The sequence below is a fragment of the Ascaphus truei genome, chromosome 17, assembly GCF_040206685.1.
Source record: "Ascaphus truei isolate aAscTru1 chromosome 17, aAscTru1.hap1, whole genome shotgun sequence".
Classification (NCBI taxonomy): Eukaryota; Metazoa; Chordata; class Amphibia; order Anura; family Ascaphidae; genus Ascaphus; species Ascaphus truei.
In genome coordinates, this window is record NC_134499.1 from 43,511,871 (window position 1) to 43,529,035 (window position 17,165).

The 17,165-nt window shown below is 42.3% G+C and overlaps 1 protein-coding gene across 8 annotated transcripts in view; it reads right to left on the reverse strand.

Annotated features, from left to right (window-relative positions):
* Positions 1–981: 981 nt before the first annotated feature.
* The window catches only part of IQSEC1 (IQ motif and Sec7 domain ArfGEF 1), a 435,749-nt gene continuing 419,565 nt past the window's right edge, over positions 982–17,165 (reverse strand). For 7 of the 8 annotated variants that reach the window (XM_075574981.1, XM_075574980.1, XM_075574986.1 and 4 more), the window contains 3 exons: positions 14,304–14,480; positions 5,956–6,005; positions 982–5,016 (listed from right to left, as the gene is read on the reverse strand). In XM_075574981.1, the coding sequence (XP_075431096.1) occupies positions 4,426–5,016; positions 5,956–6,005; positions 14,304–14,480 (818 nt within the window). In that variant the 3' untranslated portion in view covers positions 982–4,425. The remainder of the gene's footprint in view (positions 5,017–5,955; positions 6,006–14,303; positions 14,481–17,165) is intronic. The other variant, XM_075574982.1, reaches the window with a different exon arrangement.

The window sequence follows — 17,165 nt, forward strand, 5'->3', positions numbered from 1 at the left end:
ACGAGCCCCATTTGCGCAACCCTGATGTAAGCCGTGTGTGTGTGTGTGTGTGTGTGTGTGTGTGTGTGTGTGTGTGTATATATATATATATATATATATTAAACACACAAACCAAGCAAGCTCAAACGCCCACACCCTCCTAATCTTGACTATATGTAATGCCACATAGAGTGCAACTGGGCTGTGGCACATGAATATAGGAATACACAGGGGGTGCCCAGTGCTACGTCCAAATGACAAAACATACCGGCAAAACTGGCACCTCCCCCAGAGCTCACGTCAAATCCCCCTTTTTAATGGTGGATTGTCTCATCTTGCTGCAGGTAATGAATCTATTATGGTTCTTCCCCCTCATACAGAGGTATTGGGAACAAATGCAGTGTAGTGTAGGACTTGCACTTATTATGGTTTACCTTGACGTTTGGTGTGCAAGCTTATGATGTTTTGGCCAAAATTTCTAACTAAAATAACATATTTTATTATTAGCATTAGCATTGTTATTAGTACTCAAGCATCATTTCTTGTAATTATTACCATGTATGTTTTGTCATTTGGATGTAGCACTGGGCACCCCCTGTGTTTATATATATATATATATATATATATATATATATATATATATATATATATATATATATATTACATACATATATATATTTTGCAAGAGAAAAAGACACACATATACATATAGAGTAACACTCTAGGAACCTCTGAGGCGCCAAGATTTTCACCCATTAATTGTCATCAGTGGGAATCTACGAGGAAGAGTTTTGTTTAACAAGCTATTCAATTATTTTAACCCTGGACTTTTTATTTAATTTCAGGTCATGTATAACCGACGTGCATGATCAGACATTATATCTGTTATATTATCACATGTGAAATAAACTCCCGATACTGTTCTATTGACTTCTTCATGGAGCTCAAATACTTTTGTTTGTTTCATGAGAAATACAGTAACGCCACAAGAAAAACATAATAGGCTTTTTATGGTTTATTTAAGTTGTCCACATGATCACAGTTATAGTTGTACATTGATAGGGATTGTTACTACTTACAACCAGAATGCATATTAAAATGAAAGCACTCCTTTCCTTCCATTAGTTACAAAATGCACTGAGCCCCATCAGAACAGAAGCTTCTTGTGATTTCTTAGGGTTCTTAACAGTCTACTTTCAAGAACTAGTTCTAAGTTTATTATAATGCAATGTTTAAGTCAAGACTCAAGTAGGAGACAGGTACTGTACTTTATGCAACCTTAGAATGACTGCAGACCTATATGAATAGTAATTTACACGGTATGTACAATTTTCAGTAACCTATTACTCCTACTTGGTCTTATATCCACTATATGGGGCCCTCCCAAACATGTAATCTCGCAGCTGGTTTCAGTTTATATGTACAATACACAATCACTTCTTTATTTGCAGGCAAGAAGTGCAATGATATTTTACAATGAAAACATAGCAAATGCATGCTGAAGTGCAGGAAACACACAGCTTCCAATGGAACCGCAAGTCAACATCTACAGATTCAATATATAAATATCGGCTGACTGTATTTCAGCTTACTTTAAGAAACAAGAGGCTGCTGCTGCATGCCGAACATAACGGGAATCATTCTACACAGGGTGTCTGAAGGCTCAGGGTTTTGCAATACAATAATACATGTACATTATATTAGGAGTAATTTGTTATTGTTATACATGGTTGTACACTTCATTCTTAACTTAAAAAAAATACATACAGTATACATTATTTGGTCATTCCAGGAAAGATCTATGTTTTATTGTTACATATAACTTGTATAAGAGACGCCTTGTATGCATTTCCTTTATAGACGACGAAGATTGAATTAGAACGCTGTTTTCCGTTAGAAGATGTGATCTAACCTTAGAATGAATTACTTCTGTCACACTAAATAAACCTGTTCAGCGTCAGATCTTTCCAGGATATTGCATCGCCGCCGTGTACAATATGGTAACACCTCATTCTCACTCTCCTAATTCTAGTTAGCAATGTTTGTGTTGTTTTGTGTTAATATATATTTCATTCTACAATGAGAGCAAACACTGAGAAGATAGAAACTGTAATTAATTTGAACAATATATCATATTTTCCATTAGGGTTAACAGAGGATTTGTCCATAAACTGTAATTGAAGACTTAAAACAAAAACAGTTTATCTTTCCTGGAAGAATCTATAAATTACATTTAATCTCTACTATAGGTACAGAGGTAAGAAGAAAAGCCTACATATTTAAATATGTTAACCCTTTACTTCAGCTAATATTAACAATAATACTGATATATTTTGCAAATATACAATATTTAGAATGTAGCCTCATAATATTAACATTAGATGCATGCAAACGGTTCTACTTCCCCTTAGAAGAGCATTCTTCAGACTGCAGGGAACAGAGCCTCTGGTTCTCCGCGGAGCCCAAGTACAAGACACACACAACATTTGGAGGAGTTATCCTCTTTGCTGCCAGATATGCCTGCAATGCATTGCTCTGCACCTCTGGCAACTCAGGGGTTAAATACAGGTACAATGTTCATTATGTTATGTTAAGTTATCATTAACAGAAATGATAAACAGAACATGTGTCTTGCGAATGGTACACAGAATAGGGACGTTAATAAAAGAAAAGGGCTTCATTTGTGTGGAGGTAAAGAAAGTGCACAGATGCAGTTCTGCTGGTTTTGGTAAATATCAAATGGAAGAATAGAAAAAAATGTTAACCATTCTGTTTTAGCCTTCTCATTCCAATGAAAAGTATCAAATTACTCAGACTTTTTCCAGGATCTACAATCAGTTAGGAACATCGTTATTTTGTTGTTAATGCAGGTTAGCTGCATACTGTAATTTGGATTATAAGACAGACAATGTAAAAATTAAAAAAAGTACACTGACTTACTGTGTGCATCCCAATGCATAACAAGGAATAACAATTCCGGGTACAGCTTACACACAACTGAAGGACCGTATGCAAACAGAAGACAGTTTTGGAGGCAGAATGAGATGTATATAGTTGCTGGGCGGTTACATTGTTATACTAAAATCTCTGCAGCAGAACTTGCCAATTAAAAGAAACAAGACTACTTTAAAATAAGGATAAAGAACATTCCTAAAAAAGTTGTAAAATACATTCTCTGCTATAAAAGATTTCAAATGTCTCAATCATATTTTGTAAACCCAAAGTAAGTTATGAAGATGGCGACACATTCTGACAATGGGGATTAGTTCCAGTGTACGTGATCTTTGTGTTGCGTGAATGCACTCGTCACAGAACTATTTTAATGTGTTTATAAATTGTATACGTATATAAAAAGTAGATAATGAAAATTCACAGTTCTTACAGCCTTTAAAGTGTCCGAAAATTTGTATAACCAATACTTTAAGACAACCATCAGTAAAAGGTCATTATTCAGCTATTATGTAGGTACTGTACTTAACGATTATGCTTACCTGAAATAAAAGAGCAAAACTGATCTGTATTACATTTTGTTAATAGAATAAGAAGGTTTTATAGTTTATACAAACAAAATGTAACTATGACCGTTACAGCAAATGCTAGAACAATTGGCACATTTAATAATGGATTACTTGATGGTCTTAAGTGCAAATGACAATTTTAGGAAAATATTGTAACCTTTTACATTTTCTTGTTGTTTTTATTTCAGCAATCTACACTATTTTTATCAAGTGAAAATCTTTGTGAGTCAATATTGCTAGCTTTGAAAAATGAAATGCTTTATTTCCTAGTACAATTATTCAATATATACGGAATATCTAGGTGTACACACATACTGTACATTTAATAATATAATATTCTATGTATTAATATTAACCATAGAAGAGCAAGGGTTTTGCGTATCATTTACATAGCAAGAATGCAACTGAACTGAATGATATATATACAGGTAGTCCTCGTTATCCAACGTTTCACTTCACTACAAATGGCAGATCCAACGCTTTACACTGCAACCCTATGGTCAGTTTTTTTACGCCGGAATGTGTTATCCAACGCTCACCGCCACTGATTAACATGGGACTCTCTTTACAACGGTTTCACTATCCAGCGCTACTTCCAGAATGGATTCCGTTGGATAACCAAGGACTGCCTGTGTTTCTGTATGTATGTATGTATGTATGTATGTATGTATGTATGTATGTATGTATATTTTTATTTATTTTTTACATTTTGTGGTCTATGTGATATCGGTTTTACTCACCGATAAAATAATAAATAATGACACATTTTTCCTAAAACATTTAGTTTAATTTTGTGATTAATTTCTCCTGTTTAATATGAAAACATATTCATAAACTTCCAAAGGTCAGTGAGATGAAATTCTTCGTTTCCCCGATTAGTGACACACTGACTCCCAATTCTGCTGGAAGTTGTATTAAAAGGAAAGCTCTAAACGATTGTGCTAATCCCGCTGTGTTTAGGCTTGGTGCTTGTAGAGGTGGGAGGAGCTTGCTGAGGGTGATGGTGCTGTGCATGCTGGGAATGAGTAGAGTGCCCAGAGTGAGGAGGCGGCAATGGTGGTGGATGAGTGGAGTGGGTATGTGGTGTGTGAGGGAGCTGGACATGGGATGCATGCTGAGTGTGGGAAGCATATTGAGAATGCTGTCCATGTTGGTGGTATTGGTGTGGGTGCTGAATGTGCTGAGGTGGGTGGTAGTGATGATGGTGATGGTAAGGTGGTGGGTTTTGCTGCATGTGGCAATACTGTGAGTGCTGTGCATGCACTTGTGCCTGTGTTTGCCCTTCAGCTTGTCCTGCATGATGACTTGTGGAGTGTTGTTGATGTGCGATTAGAGTAGGATGCTGCTGCTGCTGCTGCGATGGGCCAGGTACCAAATGACCTTGAGAAGATGGTTTCCCTTTCTTGCTACCAAACAGAGAACCTAAGAGGGAGGAAGAGTTAGGTATACTCTGGCGAGATGGACATTCCCGAGTAGACGTAGCTCGTCGCCGCATATGAGGGCTGCTAATGATGGACCCCTAAAAAGAAAGAAATAGAAGAATAATTACACTATTTGCAACCAACTTGTTTATTTTAAAACCAAAATGTGCTGACATAGATCCCCAGCTAGAACCTGACTGACTGAACATGTATCCAATATAGTCAGATTACTTCAAGTTTTTTTTATCATTAGGAAAGATAAAAAGCTTTGTAAAAATAGCAGAACAAGCACCACAATAACTACCATAACTGCCTTCTGATTTGTGTAACTTGTATTCTTATTAGTTGCAGCTTCTACTATAGCAATATTAAGCTTACTCTATCCTTCTACCACTGCTATACCTACTGTATACATTACTCTAAAGCAAGGGACGGTCATTAGGCAATAATGGGACACAGACTACCAAAGGCAAACACACAGAGATATGCAGCTGAAGTTACAGACATGACCAGTGTATAGTAATGGTTTCAAGATGAATGAAATCTCATGAAATCCACATTGAATTCATTTTCATATATATTTTCTCATCTCATATTCTACCTATTCACATTCTCCGTTTTCCTGTAAATATAGTGGTATAATTAGCAGTCTTATAGTCACTTATTAGCAGATAAGCATGAGACGTCAAGAACGTTATCAAAATATAAGATAGTAAGAGAAGAGTGTTAATAGCAAGCCAGAGGTCGTAAAACAAAGACCACTTTATGAAAGTGTAAAAGAAGCACAAATGATATATAGTTTAACCATGCTACAGGGAACAGTGGAATTACAGGTGGCTAGAAGCAGTAATCGTGTTTCCACAAATGATAAGTGTTGGTTTATCTGTTTGTTTTTTTTAAGATACAGTGTGCATATCCCAGGCATGCATATTATCTGAGGCAAGCAGAATACAGACTAACAAAAAGTGTTTAAGTAAAAGAAAGGTTTGAAAATGCATATCACACATCCAGCTAGATATCAGTTGCTTCCTACTTACTTCCATATTGCTGTCTAGCGATCCTGCACTGCTGCGGCGCCCACGCTTGCCTGCCCAGGACATGCAATACCATAGATTAGAGACCGAGACAAGATCTGGGTAATAAACCTTTTACCCTGACTTTACTCAGGAACTGGTTAGTACAACTAAGGGGATTATTCACTAAAGCACGTTAGCTTCTGCCGCCTACTACCAGCCAAGAGCTCCCAAGCTTTAGAGAAGTGCACCCCAAGCTGTCGTGGAACATGGAATCTTCCAATGTAATTAATTGTATTAGGAATAAAGGCAGAAACTACTGTATCTGTGGCTACTGACTAATGTTAATTCTATTGGCTTTAAATATACTGTATAGAACTATTTAAAGTTGCTTGTTTTAGTTATCAAAATGCCATTTAGTGTCAAAAGCAAATACCTTCAGCTAGAAATGGCTTCATAATCTTAATGTAATAAGTTTGCTTTTCTCTTTTAATGTGATTGCTTTATATGATTCATTAGACACGGTTACCTACTTTAACTAATTGAAAGTCTCCAGCAAAATGTCTGTAACCACAGGTGATTTACTGATGAGGCAGCTAAAGAATTCACAGAATGATTAAGTGGGGAGTTTTATCTGTGGCACATATAAATCTATTACATTAAGATAAATAACAACGGTTGCCATCAACTATTTTCTCTACATTAGGCAGACGTTTGCTTTAGCTCAGCAGTGTATTCTAGTAGCACAGCCGAGGGGGCTACACACGCTACGGCAGCGCGGTTAGTGGCACCAACACAAAGTAGCTTACTTGGACTGATTTGGCCCTTTCTGAACAAGAAAATAAAGGCTGTAAAATGATACTGGATAATAAGTAATGCAGTGAATATAAATACAACTTCTATATGATAATAAATCAAAGATTCACATTTTAGTTTCGTTTTTGGGGCAATTTTCCAGGGGTTATTAATGCAGTGGGGTTCCCGTTTAAATAACGAGTGGCGAAGATGTTGAAATGACGCACTTTGGATCATGTCTGTGCTGTATCTATTTCCGAAGCCGCTTTGTGCCAAGTGACTTTCTGCATTTCTTGTTAACATAATGGCGTCTCTTTGCCGACACCTTTTCCGCATGATGTCAGCGTGCCCCCTGCACAGGCCTGGGTGAGCAAACACATGCATGAGGCACGCTAAACTATTAGAAATTAATGTCAAGATAAGATCAGCCACCAGAATATAAAGAACTGCCAGGCACAGGCATGTTGCCGTTATTAGATGTTAAACCCTCACCAGTGACCAACACAGCATGCAAAGTCAGAGACTTCCGCTGTACAAGTGAGACAGAGGACATGGTACCAAAGGAATGAGACGGACTTGGGATTACTTTGGCCAAAATATGGCACTTAAACCTCAATTTAATTGAAATATTAGAAAGAGTTAGATATGTTCTTTTATGCAGCACTGTATAAGAAATAAGAAGTGCTTCTGATAATGCAATGTTGGGTTTCAGTGAGTTAGAAATGTTGGGTTTCAGTGAGTTAGAAATGTTGGGTTTCAGTGAGTTAGAATGTGTTGTTGTGTGTGGAGAATCAATAATATGACAAGTCTGGACATTGCATCAGAGCGAAGTGATACTCGGCACTGATTAACTGGAACACCAAATCGCTTTTGAGCATACTGTATACCAGGGACGGCCAACTCCAGTCCTCAAGGGCCACCAACAGGTCAGGTTTTCAGGATATCCCTGCTTCAGCACAGGTGGCTCTACCAGTGGCTCAGTCGGTGACTGAGACACCTGTGCTGAAGCAGAGACATCCCTAATACCTGACCTGTTGCCTTTGAGGACTGGAGATGGCTGCCCTTGCTGTATGCCTCGCAACACTGGTCTTGGAAACAAGTCTTATTTCAATGAAGGAACACATTGTTATAGCTAGTGCTAAATTGTGCGTTTGTGCATACAGCTATCTCTGTTTCATTTGGGCAATAACAGCACATCTAAAACCCGATATTGCTTATATGTTTTGCCAAGTAAAGGGTGTGCACCCTGCAGTGTGTTGCAGTAAAGGGTGTGCACCCTGCAGTGTGTTGCAGTAAAGGGTGTGCACCCTGCAGTGTGTTGCAGTAAAGGGTGTGCACCCTGCAGTGTGTTGCAGTAAAGGGTGTGCACCCTGCAGTGTGTTGCAGTAAAGGGTGTGCACCCTGCAGTGTGTTGCAGTAAAGGGTGTGCACCCTGGAGTGTGTTGCAGTAAAGGGCGTGCACCCTGGAGTGTGTTGCAGTAAAGGGTGTGCACCCTGGAGTGTGTTGCAGTAAAGGGTGTGCACCCTGCAGTGTGTTGCAGTAAAGGGTGTGCACCCTGGAGTGTGTTGCAGTAAAGGGTGTGCACCCTGCAGTGTGTTGCAGTAAAGGGTGTGCACCCTGCAGTGTGTTGCAGTAAAGGGTGTGCACCCTGCAGTGTGTTGCAGTAAAGGGTGTGCACCCTGCAGTGTGTTGCAGTAAAGGGTGTGCACCCTGGAGTGTGTTGCAGTAAAGGGTGTGCACCCTGCAGTGTGTTGCAGTAAAGGGTGTGCACCCTGGAGTGTGTTGCAGTAAAGGGTGTGCACCCTGGAGTGTGTTGCAGTTACGGGTGTGCACCCTGGAGTGTGTTGCAGTAAAGGGTGTGCACCCTGGAGTGTGTTGCAGTAAAGGGTGTGCACCCTGGAGTGTGTTGCAGTAAAGGGTGTGCACCCTGGAGTGTGTTGCAGTAAAGGGTGTGCACCCTGCAGTGTGTTGCAGTAAAGGGTGTGCACCCTGGAGTGTGTTGCAGTAAAGGGTGTGCACCCTGGAGTGTGTTGCAGTAAAGGGTGTGCACCCTGCAGTGTGTTGCAGTAAAGGGTGTGCACCCTGCAGTGTGTTGCAGTAAAGGGTGTGCACCCTGGAGTGTGTTGCAGTAAAGGGTGTGCACCCTGCAGTGTGTTGCAGTAAAGGGTGTGCACCCTGGAGTGTGTTGCAGTAAAGGGTGTGCACCCTGGAGTGTGTTGCAGTTAAGGGTGTGCACCCTGGAGTGTGTTGCAGTAAAGGGTGTGCACCCTGGAGTGTGTTGCAGTAAAGGGTGTGCACCCTGGAGTGTGTTGCAGTAAAGGGTGTGCACCCTGGAGTGTGTTGCAGTAAAGGCTGTGCACCCTGCAGTGTGTTGCAGTAAAGGGTGTGCACCCTGGAGTGTGTTGCAGTAAAGGGTGTGCACCCTGCAGTGTGTTGCAGTAAAGGGTGTGCACCCTGCAGTGTGTTGCAGTAAAGGGTGTGCACCCTGGAGTGTGTTGCAGTAAAGGGTGTGCACCCTGCAGTGTGTTGCAGTAAAGGGTGTGCACCCTGCAGTGTGTTGCAGTAAAGGGTGTGCACCCTGGAGTGTGTTGCAGTAAAGGGTGTGCACCCTCCAGTGTGTTGCAGTAAAGGGTGTGCACCCTGGAGTGTATTGCTCTAAACAGGCATAGCACAAAAATGAGATGCAAATGTACGAGCGTCTGTGCCTGCAACATCGCTGTCACACTGACAAATGACTCCCCGTTCATCACGTTGTAGCAGCTTATAATGCTTCTGTAGCAAATAGGACGTGCACTGCATTAGTATATAACATGTTACAGGTCCCTCAGCATTAAATATATTTAAATGTATATGCCAACTTAGAATTTAAAATAACACAGCCAAATATATTAGTATAGTAGTCACATTAGCCCATAACAGTATACAATTAAAAGGATGGACTATAGGATCAATTATATATTATATAAGCTAAATATAAACGAAAACTAACAATTTTTAGACTACAAATTAATGGTATGTGTGTGTGTATGTGTATGTATGTGTATATATATCTAGATATATATATATATACATACATACATACATACACACACAAATAAATAAAACAAGAAAACCAGCACTCCGGTAGTCGTAGAAATGGCCTGGTGCTAGTCCCATATTTTAATATTGAAGATACTTTAGCATCCGGAAGAACGGCACAGCAGTGACCGCACACAGAAGTCAATGTTCAAAAAACTGAATTTGTACATTTACCAGCTCCTCATTTATTATAACCAAGCAATGTGCTTGGCACCCAAACCCCGTTTGGTGCAGCGTGGCACACACGCCACTTGCCACGTGTCCTGTAACCACATTTACTTTTCTGCACTTGTGTTAACTGAATATCAGCCACTTTTGAAATAAAGTGTTTGTAATCTTTCAGAAAAATGCATTGAAGCTGTGGTCAGATGAGCCGTGCAGGCGGTCAGGCCTTTTCTAAATCAAGTAACTTTGGCATTTGTTGGGAAACTCACTATTACATTTTCTACAAAATGTTCTTAGTTGACATAGGTTTGTTGTTACAAATTACCAAGACATATGCCACAGAACACATTTTGTTCTCACTTGAGACTATAATATAAATATCCCTAATTTATGTTACAGAATTAAAATGCTAGAAAATGTTCTGATTTATTGTTGCTCCGATAGTGAAGATATGTATATTACATGTTTTGTTACGAGTAATAGCACAAGGACTAATGTTGGCATCCACAAGACTAGTCTTTACACACAATGAATTCCAAGACCAATAAACTTGAGGATCTATTTATTTACTTTTTTTACACTGGCTATCCCCAAAAGTATCTCCCTTTTCACATAAACTAGTTTTTTTTAACCCTAAATAACAATATCATCTTAAAGCACTAGTTCATAATAAATGTATTTTTTTTTGCAAGTTATTTTGTTACTTCATTTTTACTTCATTGCTCCCTTGTTGCCTTTTCTAACACTGTTTTTGGGGCTATGCTATAAACCTTCATTAAAAAAAATAAAAATCGCAGGGCCATTAAATTCGCCAGTTTGTTTTAGTGTTGCTATCACGGTATCAGAAAGCCTCCATTATCTGTGAAAGGAAAATTCCCAAACGGGCGAGTAGCCAGCGGCGTGAAGATCGACCCTCTGAAAAGGGCCTTACCCGGCGATTTCTTTCAGCTGCAGAGAGAGCCGCCTCTCCCTGCGCACATCTTGCCCGAAATGTATATTTTTTAATTGACATTTTATTACTAGTGTAGATGAGCAGGGGGTCTTCGGAGCAGAACTACGTTTATTTCAGGTCCGGCGACCCCCTACTTCCCGAGATACAGGCCCCCATTAGGGGGCGCCGGTGTTTCCTATGCATTTGATTCCCATGATCACGTGACACGGACATTTCAATGCATAGGAGATACTGGCACCCCATAACGGGGCCTGTATCTCGGGAAGCAGGGGGTCCCTGGACCACAAATCAATGCGCTTCTGCTCCGGAGACCCCCTGCTACAATACACTAGTATTAAAATTGAAATGAAGGGGTTGCACCTCAGAAGCCTGTTTCTTGGGGCAGAGGGGGTGGATGAAGGGAATAGTAGTCCCAGGGTGGGTGATTAGGCCTGCCTGGAAGGTTGTGGGAGGAGTTAACCCCTTCACTACCATAGCAGTGGGAACCGCTATGGTAATGAGGTTAACCAATCCGCCTACCCCCCGGAAGGCCTAAACATCCATCCTTGGGGCTATTACCCCCTTCACCCAATCCCCTCTACCCCCAAGAAACAAAAATAAACACAACAACCCTACTACCCACCTCCTCTGCCCCCAACATTTAGTTTAATCCAACATTACTTTAGAGCATAATAGCATTATACATTTCCATATTTTTATCAGACATTATATCTACAGGATCCTGTTTATAAAGTTGATTATTAAAAAGAAAATCACTGAATTTGAATTAATTAGATACCTAGACTTTTATTTTTTTACATCTTCCTAGATATTTTGTTACAACCCAGACAAATGCCTCTGAATATTGGTATTAGGGCTACTGCTACATCCATGGAAAATTAAGGCAGCCAAAAAAAAAACCATATTGTAGCAAAGGCCAAGGAAAGAATAAAATGTGGCATTTTGGGTGATCGATTATGTTTTGAACAGTAAAATATTGTGTTTGGGGTAATTTCCATGTTAATCAGACCGCACAACACAATCAAATGTAAGTGTGACGTTCAGTATGCAATTTGTGTTGTGTGTGTTCAGTACGGGGAAATAGAGAGGCGCCTAAACCTGATAAAATACATACAATAGAGATATGATATACATAATAAAATGGTTACTTTTATATTTCTTTTCTAAAACGGTCTGTACAGTTTGTATCTGAATAGAAGTTTTTAAAAATAAAATGTATAATTGAATTCTCCTATGAGATGACAGTATGTAAATTATAAATCAGGTAAGTGTGTCTAAATATGATAGATGACCCCACAAATTTCTTCCATGTCTTTCAAATGTAATATTGTTATTGATAATGTAAGGGTTTTACAACCTTAAAAGCAGCAGTACTACCCTCCTACACATGGTTACAGGATTGGAACCGGGCAGGGTGGGGGGTCAGGCATGGAGGGGGGGTCGGGTCAGAAAGGGAGAGGGGTGGGGTCAGAAAGGGAGAGGGGTGGGGTCAGGAAGGGAGGGGTCGGGCCTTGGTCAGGGGTGGGGCCCTGAGATGCAGGAAGGAAGCACAGAGGGATATCCCTTCCTCAGAGACAGGCTGGGAAAGGTGAGAGGGAAAGAAGGGGCAGGGCCTCGATCAGTGGGCGGGGCTGGAGCTGCAGCCTGAGAGACAGGCTGGGAAAGGTGAGAGAGGGAAGGGGCGTGGGCTGGGAAAGGTGAGAGAGGGAAGGGGCGGAGGCTGGGAAAGGTGAGAGAGGGAAGGGGCGGAGGCTGGGAAAGGTGAGAGAGGGAAGGGGCGGAGGCTGGGAAAGGTGAGAGGGAGGGAAGGGGCGTGGGCTGGGAAAGGTGAGGGAAGGGCGGGGCCTCGGTCAGTGGGCAGGGCCTGAGCTGCAGCCTGAGGGACAGGCTGGGAAAGGTGAGAGGGCTGGGAAAGGTGAGAGGGAGGGAAGGGGCGGGGCCTCGGTCAGTGGGCGGGGCTGGAGCTGCAGCCTGAGGGACAGGCTGGGAAAGGTGAGAGGGAGGGAACGGTTAACTCACAGGGATAAAACAGACATGAAAGGGAAAGGATACAGGAAGGAAGAGACACAAATAGAAAATGAAGTACAAGAGAGAGCAGAGAGAGAAAAGAGAGCAAAGAGAGAGCGAGAGAGCAAAGAGATAGAGAGAGAGCAAAGAGATAGAGAGAGAGAAGAAAGAGAGGAGAGAAGAGAGAGAAGAGAGCAAAGAGAGCGAGCGAGAGAGCAAAGAGAGCAAGCGAGAGAGCAAAGAGCGAGCGAGAGAGCAAAGAGAGCGAGCGAGAGAGCAAAACGAGTGAGCAAAGAGAGAGAGCGACAAAGAGACATGAGGGGGCCATGAAATTCTTTTGCCGGTGGCCCGCACAAGTCAAGCAGCGTCACCAGTCGTGGCTCTCTATTGGCCCACGAGACTCGCAGGACTTAGAGGCCACTTTGACACCGGCAACTTAATCGGTAAGTATCTCAGAAACTGGGTGGTCCTCGGACCTACAAACAGAGCGGTTCAGCTTGGAAGCCCGCACACCCCGGGTTTCCATGAGAACAAAAAGACAAATACGAGTGGGCCAGAACAACAGTATAGAGACTTTTGTATATATTACGGTCCTCAGACCGGGCGTTATCCGGCAATAGTAGTTTACAAAGGAAAACAAATCAACAATGAAGACCATGTCCTACAATGAGAAGATAATGGCCCATACGTACTAAGCAGTCTTCTGACATATGTCAATAGGCTCTAAGGTAGTGCTGGGCAACTCCAGTCCTCAAGGGCCACCACGAGTTCAGGTTTTCAGGATATCCCTGCTTCAGCACAGGTGGCTCATTCTTCGACCTGGCCCTAACCTGTGCTGAAGCAAGGATATCCTGAAAGCCTGGCCTGTTGGTGGTGCTTGAGGACTGGTGTTGCCCAACCCTGGTTAAAGGTTAAAGGTGACTAAAGGTGCAGAGGATTTCTTAGTAAATATGATGGGATATGAGAAGCACAATATCCTGGGACAATATCCTGGCAGAACTATGAATTTAGTTGGGCTTCACTCCATTTCATTCATCGAATGTAATGCACAGGTACACTGAAGCACAAAATACACATGAAGCAGTCTGTACATGGCCCTGGGCGTCTGAGTCTACATCTACCATTTCACTTACACTTTCCCCTGTCCTCGGCTCCTTATACAGAGTCATCTACAATAGTGCAATATTTTTAAACACATTTTGTCAAAGGAAAAAAAAAAAAAAAAGGAGAAAGAAAAAAACCCCCAAGACAACCAAATAAATACAAATTGTCATGGTTACGGCTGCATACAGCACAAATGATGTTATATTTAGATTGAATATACATATTTGTGTATATTAAGCACATAACCAAATGAAGCATGAAGACCCTTACCAGCTTCAGAGAGATCCCTCAGGGAGCTGCTGAGGGCGCTGCGTTTCAGACCCTCTCCGGTGGCGTAGCTGTCATCCAGGCACGTCCTGTTCAACGTGCCATTGCCGGGTTCCTTCTTTAAGCTGGCGCACTGGGACATACTGGGACGCACCACTCCTTTCTGCTTCTCTAGCTCCGCTGAAGCACGCCCAATGAACATACAAATGTTAGTTACCACCATGGAAACAGTCCGCTTTCTATAGCAGTGCAATAACAGCAGAGAGCGGCACAGGCTGAGTGCAAACACATTGGGAACAGTCCGCTTTCTATAGCAGTGCAATAACAGCAGAGAGCGGGACAGGCTGAGTGCAAACACATTGGGAACAGTCCGCTTTCTATAGCAGTGCAATAACAGCAGAGAGCGGCACAGGCTGAGTGCAAACACATTGGGAACAGTCCGCTTTCTATAGCAGTGCAAGAACAGCAGAGAATGGGACAGGCTGAGTGCAAACACATTGGGAACAGTCCGCTTTCTATAGCAGTGCAATAACAGCAGAGAGCGGCACAGGCTGAGTGCAAACACATTGGGAACAGTCCGCTTTCTATAGCAGTGCAATAACAGCAGAGAGCGGCACAGGCTGAATGCAAACACATTGGGAACAGTCCTCTTTCTATAGCAGTGCAATAACAGCAGAGAGCGGCACAGGCTGAATGCAAACACATTGGGAACAGTCCGCTTTCTATAGCAGTGCAATAACAGCAGAGAACGGGACAGGCTGAATGCAAACACATTGGGAACAGTCCGCTTTCTATAGCAGTGCAATAACAGCAGAGAACGGGACAGGCTGAATGCAAACACATTGGGAACAGTCCGCTTTCTATAGCAGTGCAATAACAGCAGAGAACGGCACAGGCTGAGTGCAAACACATTGGGAACAGTCCGCTTTCTATAGCAGTGCAATAACAGCAGAGAACGGGACAGGCTGAATGCAAACACATTGGGAACAGTCCGCTTTCTATAGCAGTGCAATAACAGCAGAGAACGGGACAGGCTGAATGCAAACACATTGGGAACAGTCCGCTTTCTATAGCAGTGCAATAACAGCAGAGAACGGGACAGGCTGAATGCAAACACATTGGGAACAGTCTGCTTTCTATAGCAGTGCAATAACAGCAGAGAACGGGACAGGCTGAATGCAAACACATTGGGAACAGTCCGCTTTCTATAGCAGTGCAATAACAGCAGAGAACGGGACAGGCTGAATGCAAACACATTGGGAACAGTCCGCTTTCTATAGCAGTGCAATAACAGCAGAGAACGGCACAGGCTGAGTGCAAACACATTGGGAACAGTCTGCTTTCTATAGCAGTGCAATAACAGCAGAGAACGGGACAGGCTGAATGCAAACACATTGGGAACAGTCCGCTTTCTATAGCAGTGCAATAACAGCAGAGAACGGGACAGGCTGAATGCAAACACATTGGGAACAGTCCGCTTTCTATAGCAGTGCAATAACAGCAGAGAACGGGACAGGCTGAGTGCAAACACATTGGGAACAGTCCGCTTTCTATAGCAGTGCAATAACAGCAGAGAGCGGCACAGGCTGAGTGCAAACACATTGGGAACAGTCCGCTTTCTATAGCAGTGCAATAACAGCAGAGAGCGGCACAGGCTGAGTGCAAACACATTGGGAACAGTCCGCTTTCTATAGCAGTGCAATAACAGCAGAGAGCGGGACAGGCTGAGTGCAAACACATTGGGAACAGTCCGCTTTCTATAGCAGTGCAATAACAGCAGAGAACGGGACAGGCTGAGTGCAAACACATTGGGAACAGTCCGCTTTCTATAGCAGTGCAATAACAGCAGAGAGCGGCAAAGGCTGAACGCAAACACATTGGGAACAGTCCGCTTTCTATAGCAGTGCAATAACAGCAGAGAGCGGGACAGGCTGAATGCAAACACATTGGGAACAGTCCGCTTTCTATAGCAGTGCAATAACAGCAGAGAACGGGACAGGCTGAATGCAAACACATTGGGAACAGTCCGCTTTCTATAGCAGTGCAATAACAGCAGAGAACGGGACAGGCTGAATGCAAACACATTGGGAACAGTCCGCTTTCTATAGCAGTGCAATAACAGCAGAGAACGGGACAGGCTGAATGCAAACACATTGGGAACAGTCCGCTTTCTATAGCAGTGCAATAACAGCAGAGAACGGGACAGGCTGAGTGCAAACACATTGGGAACAGTCCGCTTTCTATAGCAGTGCAATAACAGCAGAGAACGGGACAGGCTGAATGCAAACACATTGGGAACAGTCCGCTTTCTATAGCAGTGCAATAACAGCAGAGAACGGGACAGGCTGAATGCAAACACATTGGGAACAGTCCGCTTTCTATAGCGGTGCAATAACAGCAGAGAACGGCACAGGCTGAATGCAAACACATTGGGAACAGTCCGCATTCTATAGCAGTGCAATAACAGCAGAGAACGGGACAGGCTGAGTGCAAACACATTGGGAACAGTCCGCTTTCTATAGCAGTGCAATAACAGCAGAGAACGGGACAGGCTGAATGCAAACACATTGGGAACAGTCCACTTTCTATAGCGGTGCAATAACAGCAGAGAACGGGACAGGCTGAATGCAAACACATTGGGAAACGGAACTGTATGAACCAGAAGACATTACAAAGCGTACTACCTAAAATGTTTGAATTAACAAACAATGCTGATATTCACACAATTGGATATGAAATCCTTATTTATGTGCATGCTTTATCACTTCGTATCCCAGATTAAGTGATTATAATGATTTATTCTGTTGCTATTTAAAAGGAAATATAGCTAAGCAATGCATTAGATATCAAGGCAGTCCCAGAAGA